A 17,844-nucleotide genomic window follows, 5' to 3' on the forward strand; every position below is an offset into this window, starting at 1 on the left:
CATGTCACAATTCTGTCTGAAAAATTAAGAAACTAGAATTATTTTAAGAATTATTAGGTACTGTTTTTTTAAGAGTGATGGGTCTGAAAGAACCCCCAAATACTACTCAGTGGTAGGCAACCTCCCTCCCCACCCTGTAATTTTATTGGGTTTGCCCTGAAGACCCAGAACTGGAGGACTACACTGAATCTGTGAGTAGGAAGGGTCCTCACAGGCCATCTGATCTAATCCAGATCTGAACAGAAATTCCCTTAATGGTCTACATGGGAAGTGGCCATTTAGTGACTTTTCTGAGGAAGCACACTCCAATTTGGGAGAGCTTAGGAAGTACTTCCTTACATCAGCCTTGAATTAGCTTAATGGTACCTTCCATTGAAATATTTCTCCCAACTCTTCCCTCTGGGACTGAACAGAGGAAATCCAATTCCTCTCCTATGTGAAAGTCCTAATCATTGGAACCAGCTATGCTGCTTTCGTGGGCTCCAATCTGTTTTCATTTCTCCTGTGGTTTTCCCTAATTCCATTCAATTCACTTCAGGTCATTTCAATTCAAAAAGCATTTATTAACCTTATACTATGAGTGAGGCAATGTGTCAGGTGCTAGGGGATGCCCTTTTGTGCAATGTCATTTATTGAGAATAATAAGATATCAAGTTATCTGCTCCCTGACACATATTCAGCTTCAGATCAACTGCCCAAGTACAGAAAGTCAGAAATTTAACCAAGAGGCTAAAGTCAGACCAAAAAAAAAAAAATAGTTCCTGCCCTCAATGAGCTTATTTTCTAATTCAAAACTGAGTAGGATGAAATTCATCATCAATTTCAAGTTACTTTTTTTACTTAAGGATGAACTTGAATATGATTAAATTAATTTTCTTGGGATAGGTTGGATGAATGTAGCAGAAAAGAAGGAATGATTAATGAATCTGTTTTGTTCCTTTCCTAAAACCTAAAAACTAAGTAGCTCTGACAATATCAAAGGTCAAGAGGGTCCCCCAAACAAATGATACTGTCGCCGGTGCAAAGATGACTCTCAGTGACATCTCATTGGAGACTGGGAAGATGCTGAAATGTTGAGCTCTAATATCCTGTTTGTGGTAATATTTGAATTTCTTTAATTCTCTTCCTGCTGGTTGGGAAAATTAATAGTCTCATAATCTCCAAAAATGCCCGAGAACAAAAAAAAAATCTTAGTGGTTTCTGTTTCACTCTGGTGCCTTTTGCTATTTAAGAAAATTGATTTTAATATAACTGAGAAATTAACATTTAAAATGTAGCTACTGAGCATGTATAATAATGGTTTTTGCTGAAAGTTGTAATGGATCAAAGTTTCAATGCATTTGAAATCAATGGAGAAATCCTCGGGCAGCTGGGTTTCTCAGAGTAACATTAGGAGCAGATCTCTCCACTAACATAACGCATTTAATTTAATTCTGTTCTATTCAAAAATCCATTTATTAAGGGCCTACTATGTGTACGTCTCAGGGACATGAAAGCATAAAAAGATGCAGCTCATAATCAAAGGAAGGATGTAAGATGTAGGACCAGTAAGTAAAAAATGACAATGTAAATTAGGGACATGGCCATCACAAAAGAGAAATCTGGAGTGTTTTTAAGAAACTGTGAAGAGATGGGGGATGTCTGGACTTGCTTAGGAATCTGCACTCACTATTTTATTGTGTTAATGTGCATTAGTGTACATTTTTGGCTGCTTCTAAATTGCCTGGCAAGAGTTGTACAAGCTCTTCACACCTTTGGGTAAAAGAGCTGAAGACTTGATGTTGTAATCAGAGAACCTGGATTCAAATCCCACCTCGGAGGGTGCTGCTTTTTGTAGGACACTAAGCAAGTCACTCTCCACTGATCTCAGTTTCCTAATCTGTAAGATGAAGGGGTCAGAATATCTGGTCCTATTCTTCCATCTCTATATCTATGATTTCAGTGCTTATTGAGCCTTCATACATGGTAGCCATGAGTGTGTTGGCTGAGACAGCAGGCAGTAATGGATTGGAGTTGGAACAAGAAAGACCTGGATTCAAATCTTGACTCAGGCACTAGTTGTGTGACTATAGGCAAGTCCTTAAACCACTTCTGCCTCAGTTTCCTTATTGGTAAAATGAAGGGAGTGGATTTATTATCTTCTAAGAACTATAATAGCTGAGATAGAGTGCTTAGTTGTGAGTATATGATAAGTTAGAAGGCAACCAAGATGGCAACTAAGGGCCTCAAGTTGATGCTAAATTGCTGCAATTGTTTGTCATTTGCTTTTGAAGAGGACAAATAGCATCCTGGGTAATGTCTTGACTCAAAACATGGATAGGGTTTAAATGAGGCAGATTTGCATAAAGTCATCAGCCCCACTCTCTCTTCCAGAATCACCAAAGTTTAGAGACAGAACAAAGAGTCAAAATATTAGGGATAAACCACCTGGACATCTTGGATGTCTGAACATGCTACAGAGCTTGTTTCAGCTGACTCCATGGCCAATGGAATAAAATGTTCTCATCCACTTAGCAGGGGAAGTTTTCAGATACTTGAAGTAAATATGCCCTAACTAACCAGTGGGTTTGAGGCTTCAACCTGGTTTAGTCTATCAGCAGAGGGTTTTACTAAGGTGTGGCTGCTGAATGAGAATTAAAGGACCTGGGAATGTTTAGTCTGGAGAAGAGAAGGATCAGGGAACACAACAAATGTCCTGTTTTTAGGAGACTATCACATGAAATAGCGGTTATTTCTTCTGCTTGGCTCCTGGAGGCAGGACTGAGACAAGAAATAGAGGAAGAAGAGACACGTTCCAACTCTGTGTAAAGAAGGTAAGTCAGTCATTTGGGATGTTATTTGTAGGCATTCATGTCACTGGCACAATTCATGGTTATTTATGTCTTTTAGTCTTAAAATGTTGCATGATGATCATAAAGGTTAAATGGCTTGTCCGTAGTTAATCATACAACAGACTAATTTAGTGTCAGAAGCAGAATCTGATCTCTCTCTGGTCATCCTGGCTCTATGCCCATCATTATCCTCTCTATAGCTCATTGAAATCAGTCTTAGCTGAGAGTGAAATGGGTTTCCCTGGGAGATTGTGTATTCTGCCATTGGAGGAATTAGAGCAGAGGATGATGGTCATTTTCCGTGTGAGAAGCAAAGGGCCTCTTTTTCAGGTGGCCTGGATTAATGGTGTCAAACCCAAATAGCAACGATACCTATGGGTTCATAGTGACTTAGAAAATCATAAATTAACATTATCTATGTCATATTGCATTTTTTTTTTTATTTTATTAAACATTTCTCCATTACACTTTGAGCTAGTTCTGGCTACACTTAGCCTTTTGGTTGTGAGTCTGACAACCTTCAATGGCCACTGAGGACCCTTCCATCTTAGAGATTGCACGGAAGTACCCTTGAAACATGAGATGTGCAGGAAGATATGGGCTTGAGTACTAGGTCTAAAAATATCCTGGCGTATTTTAGCATAAGAGGAACTTTAGAAAATGCCATCTTACCATAAGCACATTTTAGAGATGTTAAGTTAGCTAAAACTTTGCATTTCCTGACTTTTGTTTGTTAGGTGGCAGATCTATATACGCTGATGTACAAAAATAAAAAGTTGGCTTTGTTCAAAATTTCTTAAAGGCATTATTTTATTTCATAAGCCCTTTCTTCAGGGTTGGAATAGCTTTACGAAAGGAAGAATACCTCATCTTCAGGTAATCGATGATCTCGTTGGCTTGTTGTACGTTAAAGACATTCATGTAAGGCTTATCTATGATATTTGGTCCAATTTCAGCCATTACTTCCCCCAGAAACTTTATGCTGTCTTCCAGGGTTGCATGTAGGGCTGAAATGAAATTCAAAGAAATGAGAAGTAAGTGTAATTATGATGGATGCTTTCTTGGCACTCGAAACCTACTCAGAGTGCAAAAAAAATGTACTTTCAGAACTCTTTAAAATGCAGTGTTTCCAAAGACAGATACAGCAAATATTGTTGCCTATATTCCTTCCTTGAAAGCAGTCATCAACCCTAACAACTGAGAGTTATTTACACAAATAGTTGCATAATAATGCCTGAAGCATTTGAGCACAGTTTTGACTTTTACTTAATTTTTTCTCATTATTCCTATTTAATAATGTTATTCAAGCTTTTAAACATTAGGATGATTTTCCAGGATACTTCCCTGCAACTTAATTCTTGAGATGGTGGCGGTAGCTGTGGACAGTATCCTGAACTTGTATTCTATAGCATTAACTAACAGATACTTGCCCTGAGCAAATCACTTAAACTATCAGCCTCAATTTCCTCATCTGTACTTTTAGGACCATATTAGGAGGGTTGTTGTGAGAATTAAATGGGAAAGGGAAATTTCAACCAATAAAGTAAAAATTTCTTACAATAGATTGTGCTATTTTCATAGTTCTCTACCTCTTACCATAGAGAGGGAAATATGTTTCCTAATATAATATTATCACATATTTAGACCTGGAAGAATTCTCAAAGATCATTTTGTTCAACCTTCTCGTTTTATAGATGAGGTCACCCATAAGAGACATAAATTGATTTCCCCAGGATCACATTGCTGGTATTTGAGGTAGGATTTTAATTCTGCCTTGTGACTCCAACTTCAGAACTCCATTCGTTATTACATGCTGCTTCTTGTTCTTTTTTGGGGAGAGGAGGAGGGAACAATATTGATCTTGCAGTAAATCTGAATTTGTAAGTATCTTGATAATTTTTTAATTGACATTGTAAGAACTCCTACTTATATAGCTCTTTAAAGTTTGAAATTTGGGAGGAGTCACAATAAGATAGGAACTTAACAAGCCCTCCCAAATTTACCTTCAAATACAAACTCTGCCTCATAAAACAACAAAATCGATGAAGCAAAATAGTTTTCCCAGACCAAGACAACTTAGAAGATCAACATAAATGATTTATTTCACTCAGATAAAAGAAGGGTGCAGTCCAATGAAGGTGGTGTTCAAGCAAGTCAGAAACAGACTGCACTCCAGCAAGTCAATGAGAGGCACTAATCCTCAGTGCAGGTCAATGGCAAAGCCCTGTGGTCTTGATACAATAGATCAGTGACACAGAAGGTAAGACGTCAAGCCTTCAGTGCAGCAGGCCAGAAGCCAGAAAATGTGCAAAAAAAGAATCTGACCATAGAAAATTACTCTAGTGAAAATGAAGGTCAAAACAAACTCAGAAGAAGACAACCATGTCAAAATACTTATATGCAAAGCCTCATAGAAAAATGTTAATTGGTCTCAGATCCAAAAAAGAGCATAAAAAGGAATTTTAAGAACAAATAAGAGGTAGAAGAAAAATTGAGGGAAAATCATGAAAAGAAAGTCAATATATTCCTTGGTAAATAGGAAGCACAAAAAATGGGAAAAAATATATTCAAAAATTCACTGAAGAAAACAACTCCTCAAAAGGTAGAACTGGTCAAATGAAAAAGGAATCACAAAAGTTAATTCATTAAAAATTAAAATTGGGCAAATGGAAGATAATGACTCTATGAGACATCAGTATACAATAAAACAAAAATCAAAAGAATGAAAAAAAGAAGAAAATGTGAAATACCACATTAGAGAAACAAGTTACTTGGAAAATATATCTGGGAGAGAGAGTTTAAGAATTATTGGATTACTTGAAAGTCATGACAGAAAAAAAAAAGAGTTTGGATGATATATTTCAAGAAATTATCGAGGAAAACTGCCTAGATACCCTAGAATCAGAAGGTAAAATAGAAATTAGAGGAATTCACTGATCACCTCCTGAAAAAGATTCAAAAATGAAAACTCCAAGGAATATTCTATTCAAATTTCAGAATTTTCAGGTCATGGAGAAAATACTGCAAGCAGCCAAAAACAAAGAATTCAAATATCATGGAATCCCAGTTAGGATTACATTAAAGAACCAGAGGGCTTGGGATATGATATTTCAGAAGGCAAAGGAGCTAGGATTACAAACAAGAATCACCTATACAGTGAAACTGAGCATAATCTTTCAAGTGAAAAAAAACAAATATTCAATGAAATAGAGGACTTTCAAGCATTCCTGATGAAAAAAATCAGAGCAAAATAGAAAATTTGACTTTCAGATATGGGAATCAAGAGAAGCATGACAAGGTAAACAGGAAAGATAAAAACATAAGGAGATTTATTAAAGTTAAATTGTTTATATTTCTATATGGGAAAGCGATACTTGTAACTCAAGAATTTTATCATTTTAAGAGCAGTTAGAAAGAGTACACATAGATAGAGGATACAGGGATAAGCTGACTTTATGGGATGATATTCACAGAATTCAAAAACAAAATTAAGGGGTGAGAAAGAGGATTGTATTGGGAGAAGGAAGGAAGAGATAGAATAGGGGTAAATTATCTCACAAGAAGATAAACAAAAGATCTATTACAGTGGAGGAATAAATGGGAGTGTGGGGAACATTACTTGAACCTTAATCTCATTATAATTGGCTCAGAGAGGAAATAACATGCACACTTAATTGAATGTAGAAATCTGTAATGACAATAGTAATAAAGTAGAAGGAGGGAATAAGAAAAGTAAATTAAAAAGGAGGGCATATTGGAGAAGACTGTGGTCATCATCAAAACTCTGGTGCAGAGGGACAGGTTGGAAAGAAAAGAGAGAAAGGAGAAACAGGGGAAAATAGGATGGAAGGAAATACCTCCTTACAACTATGAATGTGAATGGGATGACCTCAACCATAAAAGGAAAGCAGATAACAGAGTGGATTAAAATCCAGAATCCTATTATATGTTGTTTACAAGAAACACATTTGAATCAGAAAGATACAAATAGAATAAAGGTAAGGGGTTGGAACAGAATCTATTCTACTTTAGTTGAAGTAAAAAAAAAAAAAAAAAAAAAAAAAAAAAAAGGCAGGGATAGCAATTAAGATCCCAAACCAAACACAAAAATGGATCTAATAAAAGAGACAAAGTAGGAAACTACATTTTGCTAAAAGCTATCATAAACAATGAAGTAATAATAATATTAAATATATATGTACCAAATGTTGTAACATGTTAATGGCGGAACCTCTACTTATCCCTCAAGTAACTATATAAATCAAGCAATAAAGAAGTTAAGGAAGTGAATAGAATTTTATAAAAATTAGATATGATAGTTCAATGGAAAAAATTGAATGGAGACAGAAAACAATATGCCTTTTTCTCAGTAATACATAGAAATTACACAAAAACTGATCAAATATTAGAGCAACCCCCTCCCCCCCATCAGATACAAAAAGGCAGAAATATTAAGTGCAATCTTTCTAGATCATGATGCAATATAAATTACAAGTGATATAGGGTCATGGAAAGAGAGATAAAAATTAATTGGAAACTAAATCTTATGCTAAAAATATGTGGGTCAAAGAAAAATCATATAAACAATAACTTCATTTAAAAAGATGATATACCAAAATTAATAGAATACAAAGTACAAAAGGAAAATTTTTATTTCTAAATACTTACATCAATAAAACAGACAAAGAGCAGACAATGAATTGGGAATACAACTAAAAAAAAAAAAAAAACTAGAAAAAAGAACCAATTCAGAATCCTCAATCAAACACCAGATTGAAAATTCTGAAAATAAAAGGAGAAATTAATAAAATTGAAAACAAGAAAATCATTGAACTAATAAATAAAACTAAGAACTGTTTTGATGAAAAAAATCAATACAATAAAATCATTGGTTTATTTGATTTTAAAAAGAAACTAAATTATTGGTATCAAGAATAAAAAGGATGCATTCATCATCAGTGAAGAGGAAATTAAATCAATTATTAGAGGATATTTTGCCTAACTATAGACCAATAATCTGATAATCTCTAGGAAACCCTAAGAAAACCCTAGGAAAAATCCATAGGGTCAGATGGAATTACAAATGAATTCTACTAAACATTTAAAAAATATTTAAAAAAAACCATTCATTACTATATAAAATTATTTGGTCCTGGTTTGGCATAAAGCAGGAAGAGTCAAAACAGAGAAAGAAAACAATAAACTAATTTCCCTAGTGAATTTTGATAGAAAAAATTTAAGTTAAATGTTAGCAAGGGGACAATAGCAATATACCTTGAGGATCATATCTAAGATCAGGTGTGATATATAATAACAGCAATATATCTTGACTATCATATCTAAGACCAGCTGTGATATTTATCAGTAAAGCAGGACCAAGTAGTTCAATATTAGGAAAATCTATCAATATCAATAACATACCAATGCCATGTCAATAACAAAACTAACAGAAACCTTATGATTATCTCAAAAGAGGCAGAAAAAAAGCTGTTGACAAAATACAGCACCCATTTCTACTAAAAATAATAGAGAACATAGGAATAAATGGAACTTTGCTTAAAATGTTTAAAATGGGTAAGTTCGTTTATGGATTTAAGATGAAAAGTAGTAGCTGTCTAAAGCCATCAGTAAGTAATTTTTTCTAATGGAGTTTAAATAGAAGTCTTCCCAATAACATTAGAAGTAAAACAAGGATACGCATTATCACCACTATTATTTGATGTTAAATTATAAATGTTAGCTACAGCAATAAAAAAAAAAAAAAGAAATTGAAGAATTAGAACAGGCAATGAGGAAACAAAACTATCACTCCTTGAAGATGATATGAGGGTATATTTAGAGAATCCCAAAGAATCAGTGAAAAAACTAGATGAAATAATTAACAATATCAACAAAGTAGCCAAGATATAAAATAAATCTACCTAAGTCATCAGTATTTTTATGTATTATAAAAAGTCCAGAAGCAAGACATAAAAAGAGAAAATCCATTTAAAATAACTTTTGACAACATAAATTGTCAATATAATATTGATGACAAAATTGTCAATAAAATGTCAATATAAATTAAAAACATAAAATATTTGGCAGTCTGCATGCCAACCCAGAAATTATATAAACAGAATTACAAATCACTTCTTATACAAATAAAGTTGGATGTAAACAATTGGAAAAATTATAATTGTTCATGAATAAGTTGAGTTAAAATAATGAAATAACAGTTTTACCTAACTTAATTTACTTATTCAGTCCCATATCAATCACACTACAAAAAGTCATAACAAAATTCATTTGAAAGAATAAAGGTCAAGAATATCAATGGAATCAATGAAAAAAAAAATGCAAAGGAAAATGGCCTCCTCATTCCAGACTATGAGATCATATCATATCTCATACTATTTTATAAAGCGGTCATCATCAAAGATATCTGGTACTGGCTAGGATACAGGGTGGTAGATCAGTGGAATAGGTTAGGGAATACAAGATATAGTAGTAATTTTCCATAGTGATCTGCTGTTTAATAAACTCAAAGACTGAAGCTTTTGGGACAAGAACTGCTGGGAAAACTGGAAAGCAGTGTATACCAACATCTCACACTGAATATCATGATAAGATCAAAATGGGTACATGATTTTGACATAAAGCATGATACCATAAACAAATTAGGAGAGCAAAGGAATAGTTTACTTGTCAGATCTATAGAGAAAGAAAGAATTTAATGACCAAAGAAATAGTTTACTTGTCAGATCTATGGAGAAAGAATTTAATGACCAAACAAGAGATAGAAGATCATAAGATGTAAAATGGATAATTTGAATTAATTATTCACATATTAATATTGATATATTTGATAACAATTTTGATTATGTGTTTTTTTTTAAGTTTTGGCACAAATTAAAACCAATGCAACCAATATTAGAAGGAAAAAGGAGAGCTAGAAAACAATTTTTATAGCAAATGTGTCTGATAAAGGACTCATTTCTCAACTATATAGAGAACTGAGTCAAATGTAGAAGAATAAAATTCATTCCTTAATTAATAAATGATCAGAGGATGTGAACAGGCAGTTTTCAGACCAAAGCAAATCAAAGCTATCTATAGTTACATGAAGAAAGCTTCTAAATCATTATTGATTTGAGAAATGCAAATTGAAAAAAATCTGAGGTATCATTTCATACCTATCAAATTGGGTACTATGACAGAAAAGCAAAATGATAAATGGTGGAGGGGGTGTGGGATACTAATATGTTGATGTAGTTGTGAACTGGTCCAACCATTTTGGGAGTAATTAGGAACTGTGCCTAAAAGACTGTAAATCCGTGTTTACTCTTTGATCCAACAGTACCACTATTAAATCTGTATCCCAAAGAGCATTTTTAAAGAGTGAACAAAGACCTATTTGTATAATACTATTTATAGTACCTTTTTGTGGTGACTAAGAATTGGAAATTGAGGGAATGGCTAAACAAATTGTGGTATACAAATTCAATATAATACAATTATACTACAAGAAATAATGAGCAGATGATTTCAGAAAAAACTGGACTTACACAAAGCAAATTGAGCAGACCCAGAGAACAATGCACATTATAACGGCATGTATGATGGTCAGCTGTGAATGACTTAACTATTCTCATAGATATGAGCCATTCTCATCAACACAACGACCAAAGACAATTCCAAAAAACCCATGAAGAAAAACGCTGTCCATCTCCAGAAAGAACTTATGGAATCTGAATACAAATCAAAACATATTATTTTTGGCTTTTTGATGGTCTGTTTCTTCTTTTCCACATGACTAATATGGAAATATGTTTGACATGATTACACATGTATAACATATCAAACTGCTTATTGTCTCGGGGAAAGGGACAGGGTGAGGAGAGAGGGAAAGAATCAGGAACTCAAAACAACAAAAAAGAATGTTTAAAATTATTTTTACATGTAATTGGGAATAAAATAAAATACTATTAATATTTTATTATAATAACTACCACAAATAATATTTTATATTTATTCAATATATTTATTATATTTACATTTATTTAATATATTTATTATAAATAATAAAAATAAAATATAATAAAAGCACTTTATAAATATATTATTTAATCATCCGTAGAAAGAAGTAGGTGTTATTATCCCTATTTTATAAATGCGGCAACTGAGGCAGACAGGGGTTAAAAAGACTTGCCCATGAATTACAACTAAAAAGTATATAAGGTAGGATTTGAACTTTGGTTTTCCTGACTCCAGATTTCTTTCCACTGTGGTGCTACCTTGGGTTCCACTCTCTTAGGCTACATTTATTTGCATAAGTCTTTCTGTGTTCTGCATTCCTCATATGAAGTCTTTCTTATAGTACAATAATATTCCATTTCACTTATATACTATAATTTGTTTGGCCATTTCCCAGTCAGTGGGTATCCACTCACTTTATTTCTGGCTTAAAATAATCTTCCACGAGGAATGTTGCAATGGGCATGTTGCCATATACATGCCCTTTCTCTTTCTCATTGATCTCTTTGGGGGTATAATAGTTGGATATAATAGTTTGTGAATGTAAGCATTTTATTGACTTGTAAAATTCCTAATTGTTTTCCAAAATGACTGGGCCAATTATTAGCTCAAACAACAGCTTTACTGTGTCTATCTTTCCACAGTCCTTCCAACACTAGTGATTTAAAAAAAAATAGTCTTTTGGTTTTTTTCCAAATACATATAAAATTTTCAACATTCATTTTTTGAAAGATTTTGAGTTCCAAATTTTTCTCCTTCTCTTTCCTCCCCTCCCCCAAGACAACAGGCAATCTGATATAGGTTATACATGTGCAATAATGTAAAACATATTTCCAAATTAGTCATGTTGTGAAAAAAAGAAAAACAGAACAAAAGGAAAAAATCATGAAATTTGAAAAATGTGAAAAATATGCTTCAATCTTTAGGCTCCATCAGTTTTTTCTCTATTTGTGGATAGTATTTTCCATCATGAGTTTTTGAGATTGTCCTGGGTCATTTTATTGCTGAGAAGAGCTCAATCCATCATAGTTGATCATTGTATAATGTTGCTTTTAGTGTATACAATGTTCTGGTTCTGTTCACTACACTCAGCATCAGTTCATGTAACCCTTTCCAGTCTTTCATTTATTAATCATTTCTTACAGTATAATAGTATCGCATTACATTTATATACCACAACTTGTTCAGCCGTTCCCCAATTGATGGGCATTCCCTCAATCTCCAATTCTTACCACCCCAAAAAGAGGTACTGTTAAGGATAACTGTACTGGTGATTTTTACAATTATCTTTTAAATTGATTAGGTGATGAAAGCATATGCCTACTTCATTTGTGTTTTTCTTAGGAACAACTTCTGCTTTTAAAAAACCCCCAATAAAATCATATCTTCAAAATTTTGCAGTTTTCTTGAATTTAGACTATGTCTTGAAAAACACATAATTTAATGAACTCTTAAAATGTTAAATTAAAGTTTACATAGATAGGAAAGTGGTGCATGTATTAGTTCGGTTGGTTAGAGATATCTCTAGGTAGTTAAGTTCAAACTCTGAAATGGCTTACAGGAGAAAATATATTTGTCAAGGTCAGGAATGGTTTTATTTTGGAGCCTTATATCCCCAGAGTCCTCCGCATATTATAAATTTAAATGTTTACTGATAGACTGACAAAGTACCTTCTTTTGCCATAACTGTATTTTGGGACTATTCCTTGTAATCCCTTCTACTTCTTTTCTTCTCCCAATCTAATTTCCCTTTTTTTCCCTAGAATTTTCAACTCCTTAGAGCTCTGGGTTTTGAATCTGAAAAACTGATAAGATGGTGATGTTCATTAAATGAAGTATCATGGTAAAGAGAAAAAGTCATTTTGGATACATAAATAATAAATCCTGTGTGGGACATCTTGGGTTTTTAACGCTGCCAGCCCATCTAGTCTAAGTCTATGATCATCACTACAAAAACAAACCAAAGGCCATTGAATGCACAAAGGAAAGTCTATTACATTATAGCTAAACTAAAACATTATGTTCTTTGGCATTTAAAATAAAATCCAACTGAAAATGTATTATGTCAAAAAAAAAGCCTATTTCAACTTTTAACAAAGATGGCATTGTCAGAACTTCCCTACCCCCATATTACCATTTTGATTAGAAAATGGAAAACTGGACAAATATATTGAACTTACTTATGTGTAGGATATATACTGGATATGGCAGTTAGATAAATAAAAACTCAGGGTAAGAAAAAATAAGAAATTGAAGGACAGAACAATTGAAACACTTCTGAATTTATTAATTTGGATTACATTCTAACTTGTGGTTATAGAAACAAGACAGTGTCTTGGGAAAAAAAAACATGGAAGTTCTAATTATGATTTTGGATTTATTGCTTATCAACTTGAATCAAATAGATCTGTGCTTTCTTTCTACTTGTGGTAAACCCCTGAAGTCTTGCCGAATGGATCCAGTATTTCTCTATTCTAAATAACTGGGGTCTGCTTCTTTATACGTTTTCATCTCCACATTTAACTCCATTTGACGTTAGTGGGAATTCTCAGTGAAATGAAAAACCCTGTTAGACAGGAGCAGTCCATAAAAGTGTTGACTGGGAAATTGAAAAAGGGCTACTTTGTGATTGAATTTAGGGATATTAAAGGGTCAATGAAAACAGCAAAATATTCACTAGAGACTGATAAGAAGAGATAATGGATGGCCAGCCTGAGCAGTTCTGAGTTACTGGGTAAAGGTGGGGAAAGCCCCTCCCTATCCCCTACCCTTGCCCCCAGTGCAATGGTTTTGTTCTTGATGGAGGACTTATTGGGGAGGGGATGACAAGAACTCTATAGGATTGAATGAGGAAGTACTACAATCTATATTAGTGGAGGGAATGGTCACTCTGGTGAAAGCCATCCATCAGAATGAGCAGAGAGGAATAAGATGTACAATTTAAAAAGGAAATTTGGGATCTACTCAGCTGAAGGCAAAATGCAGTTTTATATGGCCTTATTATATCATATTGAGAAGACAGGCCTGCCTCTGACTGCAGGTGAGTCACATTTCATCTCAGTGCCCTAGGAATGCTCTAAGATTCTAAATTACTGAGAATTTATGACTTCTAATAGTGGAGGAAGTTGCTACGTGAAGAGTTCCCGATGAAATCTAAGTCTCAAGCAATATCCGTGATTATGATTGTATATGAATGTCTATATATTCACATACACACAAGATAGCTATTCATATATGTCTATATATATACATACATCTAATAAGATCTATAATATTTTTAGAACATCTAAGAACATGGATGGATTTTATAAAGTACATCTCCAGTACTGCACAGGTCTGTGATTTTGCTCTTGTGGGAAATCCTTTCACTGCTAAAGATTGCATGTCTTCTGTGACATGGAAACTTTCAAAGTTTCAGAGGCTGAAAAATTCATCATTCTGCCTTAGGCTTGGGGATGAACATCTTCACTCTGAAGGGGCTAATTTTCTCATTGAGCATGTGACCCATCACTTAATTCATATGCAAAGCTAGCCCAGCATAGAAGAATACTCTCAGCTTTACTCTCCATTGGCATAACCTTGAGGAACTCAGGATCACTCCTGTACCATAAAGAAACCTTGGAACAGGACTTAGTGGAAATGGTGTCCTTATTTCTGGAGGGAAAATGTGGGTCCCCAAAAGGGAAATCTGGTTTCCCTTTCCTCTAAACTTGTGTGAATGAGGTATTTGTGTGATGATAATAATGGTAACTGCAGTAACAGGTGACCTTTAGCGTGTGAACCACTTTACAAGTGATTTCTTATTTGATTCTTACAAAAACTATGTGGGGTTAATATCAGAGCATTATCATCCCCATTTTTACAGATGAGGAAACTGAGACTGAGAGTCTTGCCCGTGGTCACACTGGATGTCACAGGTAGGGTTCATGAGTACAAAGTTGTTAGATGTTTCCTATATGCATTTATGTCACATTTAGCAGTGTTCACATTAAAAATGTAGGAGAAAGAGCACTGATTCTGAGGCAGAAGACTTGAGTTCAAATTCTGTATTTGGTGTTTACTAGCTGTATGGCCTTGGATACGTCATACACATTGGACCTCAGGTTCTCTACCTCTAAAATGAGAGGGGCAATATCACTGCCAAAGTGACCTGGGCAAAAGTCATCTCTCTCTGGGAAGCAGATTTCTTATCTATAAAATGAGGGGTTCACCTATCTGGCCTCTCAGGTTCCTTCTAGCTTTAGCTATTTTATCCTATCCACTAGGCAAGATTCAGCTTTTTATATAACAAAAGCTATGTTTTGGATACAAGTTTTATCCTAGCAATTTAGGGTAATTTCAATATAAAATCCTCAGTCTTGCATTTAAAGCCTTCCATGATCTGACTTCCATATACTTTCCCAGACTTCATGTTAGTTGTCTTTATTCCCACGTTTTCTAGTCTAGTCCGTGATCACAACGGTCCAACTCCACATCTTTGTGCTGCTGGTCCTCCATGACTGGAATGCTTTCACTTCCCACTTCTACCCTAAATAATTCCCTGGTTTCCTTCAAGCCCAGTCCCAAGAAGCCCCTCCTGATTCCCCCAATTATTAGGACTTTCTACCCCTTGAAATTACTGTGTTTATCCACATTTATCCATTTGCACACAATTTGTGTGCACCTTCTCCCCACCTTAGTAGGATGCAAACCCCTTAGGGAAATGCATTATTTTATTTTATAACTATCTTCCAAGAGAGGACTTTACATAGAGTTGACAATTAATGAACACTTGTTTAATTAGTTTGAGAGCAGTACATCAAGACTTTCAAGTTCAGACAAGAGAGAGATAGATTCAGAGCTGGAAGACTCCCTGGAGATTGTCTACCCCAATACTTCACTTAACAGACAAGGAAATCAAACCCAAGACTTGCTCAGACCCCACACTAAAGAACTGGCAGGGATGGCAGTCATCCTCAGGCTGGTGGCAACAAACATCTTCACTAGATACGTCTTGACTTAGAACTCCTTCCTGGACACCCAAGGAACAATTGATATTGAATCCAATGAGTAATTGATATGTCAGTGGAGTTGGGGAAGGACAAAGCGATCTGCTTTTCTAATCTAATCTTGGCTACCCTTGGCCGAGACCTCGATATATTAGCTTCTATACTTTCACAGAGCTCCCATGTGTGCTCTTCCTTGAGTCCTCCTCCCCACTGTCTTAGATCAGGTCAAGTTTGGATTTGGTTGAATTGCAAAGAGCAGAGATCGGTGGAAAGACTCAGGGGATGTTCACAGATGAGATTCCTGGGCATTCACTTTGTTCCTCTGGGACTGCATCAGTGGCTCAATACTAATAGCTACTAGCTAGCATGGATCTGTGACTTCGTCAATGTATCTGCTCCCCCCAAATTGTCTTTCTCTCTTTTGTGGGGTTTTGCGAACGCATAGATGGGAGCCGACAAGGTGGGCGACCACGAATTTGTGAAATTACAGGCACAGAGTTCAGTGCTGTAGTTGGGAGGACATGGGTTCAGATGATGCTTTTGTGATAATGGGTGAGTCATTTTCCTCCCTGAGCTGCAGGCAATTCTCTGACTTTAGGTTATAGATAAGCTGAAATGCTCATTTTGGGTATATTTTGTTGTTACTCATTTATAAACATGTGGCTCTTCCTTCCAGTCGAATGTTAGTTTTTTGCTTTTGGATCCCTGCGATCAAGCACAGTGCCCAGAACATTTATGTTGGTTTATCTATTTTTTTTTTACCTATTTATTCTTTTAATAATATATTCATTTATTTGGTCTGTACCTGTGATTTCAGTGGAGTAGGGAAATTCTCTTTACCATTGCAAAATGTTCTGAAGTTTATAGGCTTGGTTATGGGGTTACTGAAAAATTAATTGGCTTGCCCAGGGATCAGCTAGCATATGACAGAGAAAGGACTTTACTTGACTCCCTGACTCTCTAACTCTACATAATACTAGCTGGTATACAGCAAGTGTTTAATTAATGCTTATCAAATTGAATTGACATGAAGGTGGTTCCCACCCTGACCAAAGTCTTGGGTTCCTGGTATAGTGATGCACAGTAATGACCATATTGCATTTCTTCACCCAGAGCCCACTTTTCCATTTAATGCTATTCTAAAATCTGCTGCTGAGGGTCTGAACTCTGGGTACATATGATTTCAATAGCCCATATTTTCCCCTTAAGCCTCCATCACCTTCCTTCTTGGAGTAGCTGGCTGAGATTGCATTCTTTCCTGGTGACTCTGGCCGTGTGAAGATGGAAGGGTTGGGGTATTTTTTTTTTTTTGGCCAGAAAGGGAAAAAAAATTGGATACTCTCTCCCCCCCCCCCCCCCCCCCCCCCCACCTTGCCCCCCCCCCCCCCCCCCCCCCACCTCTGGATTAGCTGTGCATTCGTACTTTTTACTCTCCCGCGGTTTTATTAGCAGCTAAATGGATTTTGCTCAAGTCTTCAAAAATCAACTTTGAACTGAGGCCAGTGATATAAAGTTTCAGCCTAAGAAGAATAATTCTGAGTCAATTTTAAGCAAAGCAAAGAGAGTTAAAAATGGAAACGCCTTATCCACTTTAGCTCAAATGTTTGTGCAGAAGAAAGGGTGAAAGGCAGAGGGGCCACATCCACACGCTGTGCTTTTGATGTGAGTTTTAGAGGTTAGACAGACCTTCCTAAGCTGTCTAATGACTCACTCAGCTGCATCCTAATGATTTTCATCAGTTTTTTTTCCCCTCCTATATTTCAGAGAAGGTAAGCCCCCTGAAAGTAGGTTCTTCCCACCCCCAATTCTGGCTTCCCATGAATCACATCACACCTTGCACACAGTAGGTGCTTAATTTTTGTTGATTCTTTTGGAGTGAACTATTTCTCTCAACTAGTTATATCTCCCTCCCCAGTGGAGAAAACAAAGCTCATTAGTTTTCCAAATCCCTTATTAGCTGCAACTACAGCCTTCCCCTGAACAACATGGCCTAAGAGAGAGTGGCAGGG

At 35.3% G+C, this 17,844-nt stretch overlaps 1 protein-coding gene across 1 annotated transcript in view; it reads right to left on the bottom strand.

Moving 5' to 3' along the window:
• CABCOCO1 (ciliary associated calcium binding coiled-coil 1) overlaps positions 1 to 17,844 on the bottom strand; it is a 154,737-nt gene that overhangs the window by 90,675 nt on the left and 46,218 nt on the right. The window contains exon 4 of the mRNA XM_003755058.3: positions 3,697 to 3,838. Within this exon, the coding sequence (XP_003755106.2) occupies positions 3,697 to 3,838 (142 nt within the window). The remainder of the gene's footprint in view (positions 1 to 3,696; positions 3,839 to 17,844) is intronic.

This window comes from Sarcophilus harrisii, chromosome 2 (genome assembly GCF_902635505.1).
Source record: "Sarcophilus harrisii chromosome 2, mSarHar1.11, whole genome shotgun sequence".
NCBI classification, from domain to species: Eukaryota; Metazoa; Chordata; class Mammalia; order Dasyuromorphia; family Dasyuridae; genus Sarcophilus; species Sarcophilus harrisii.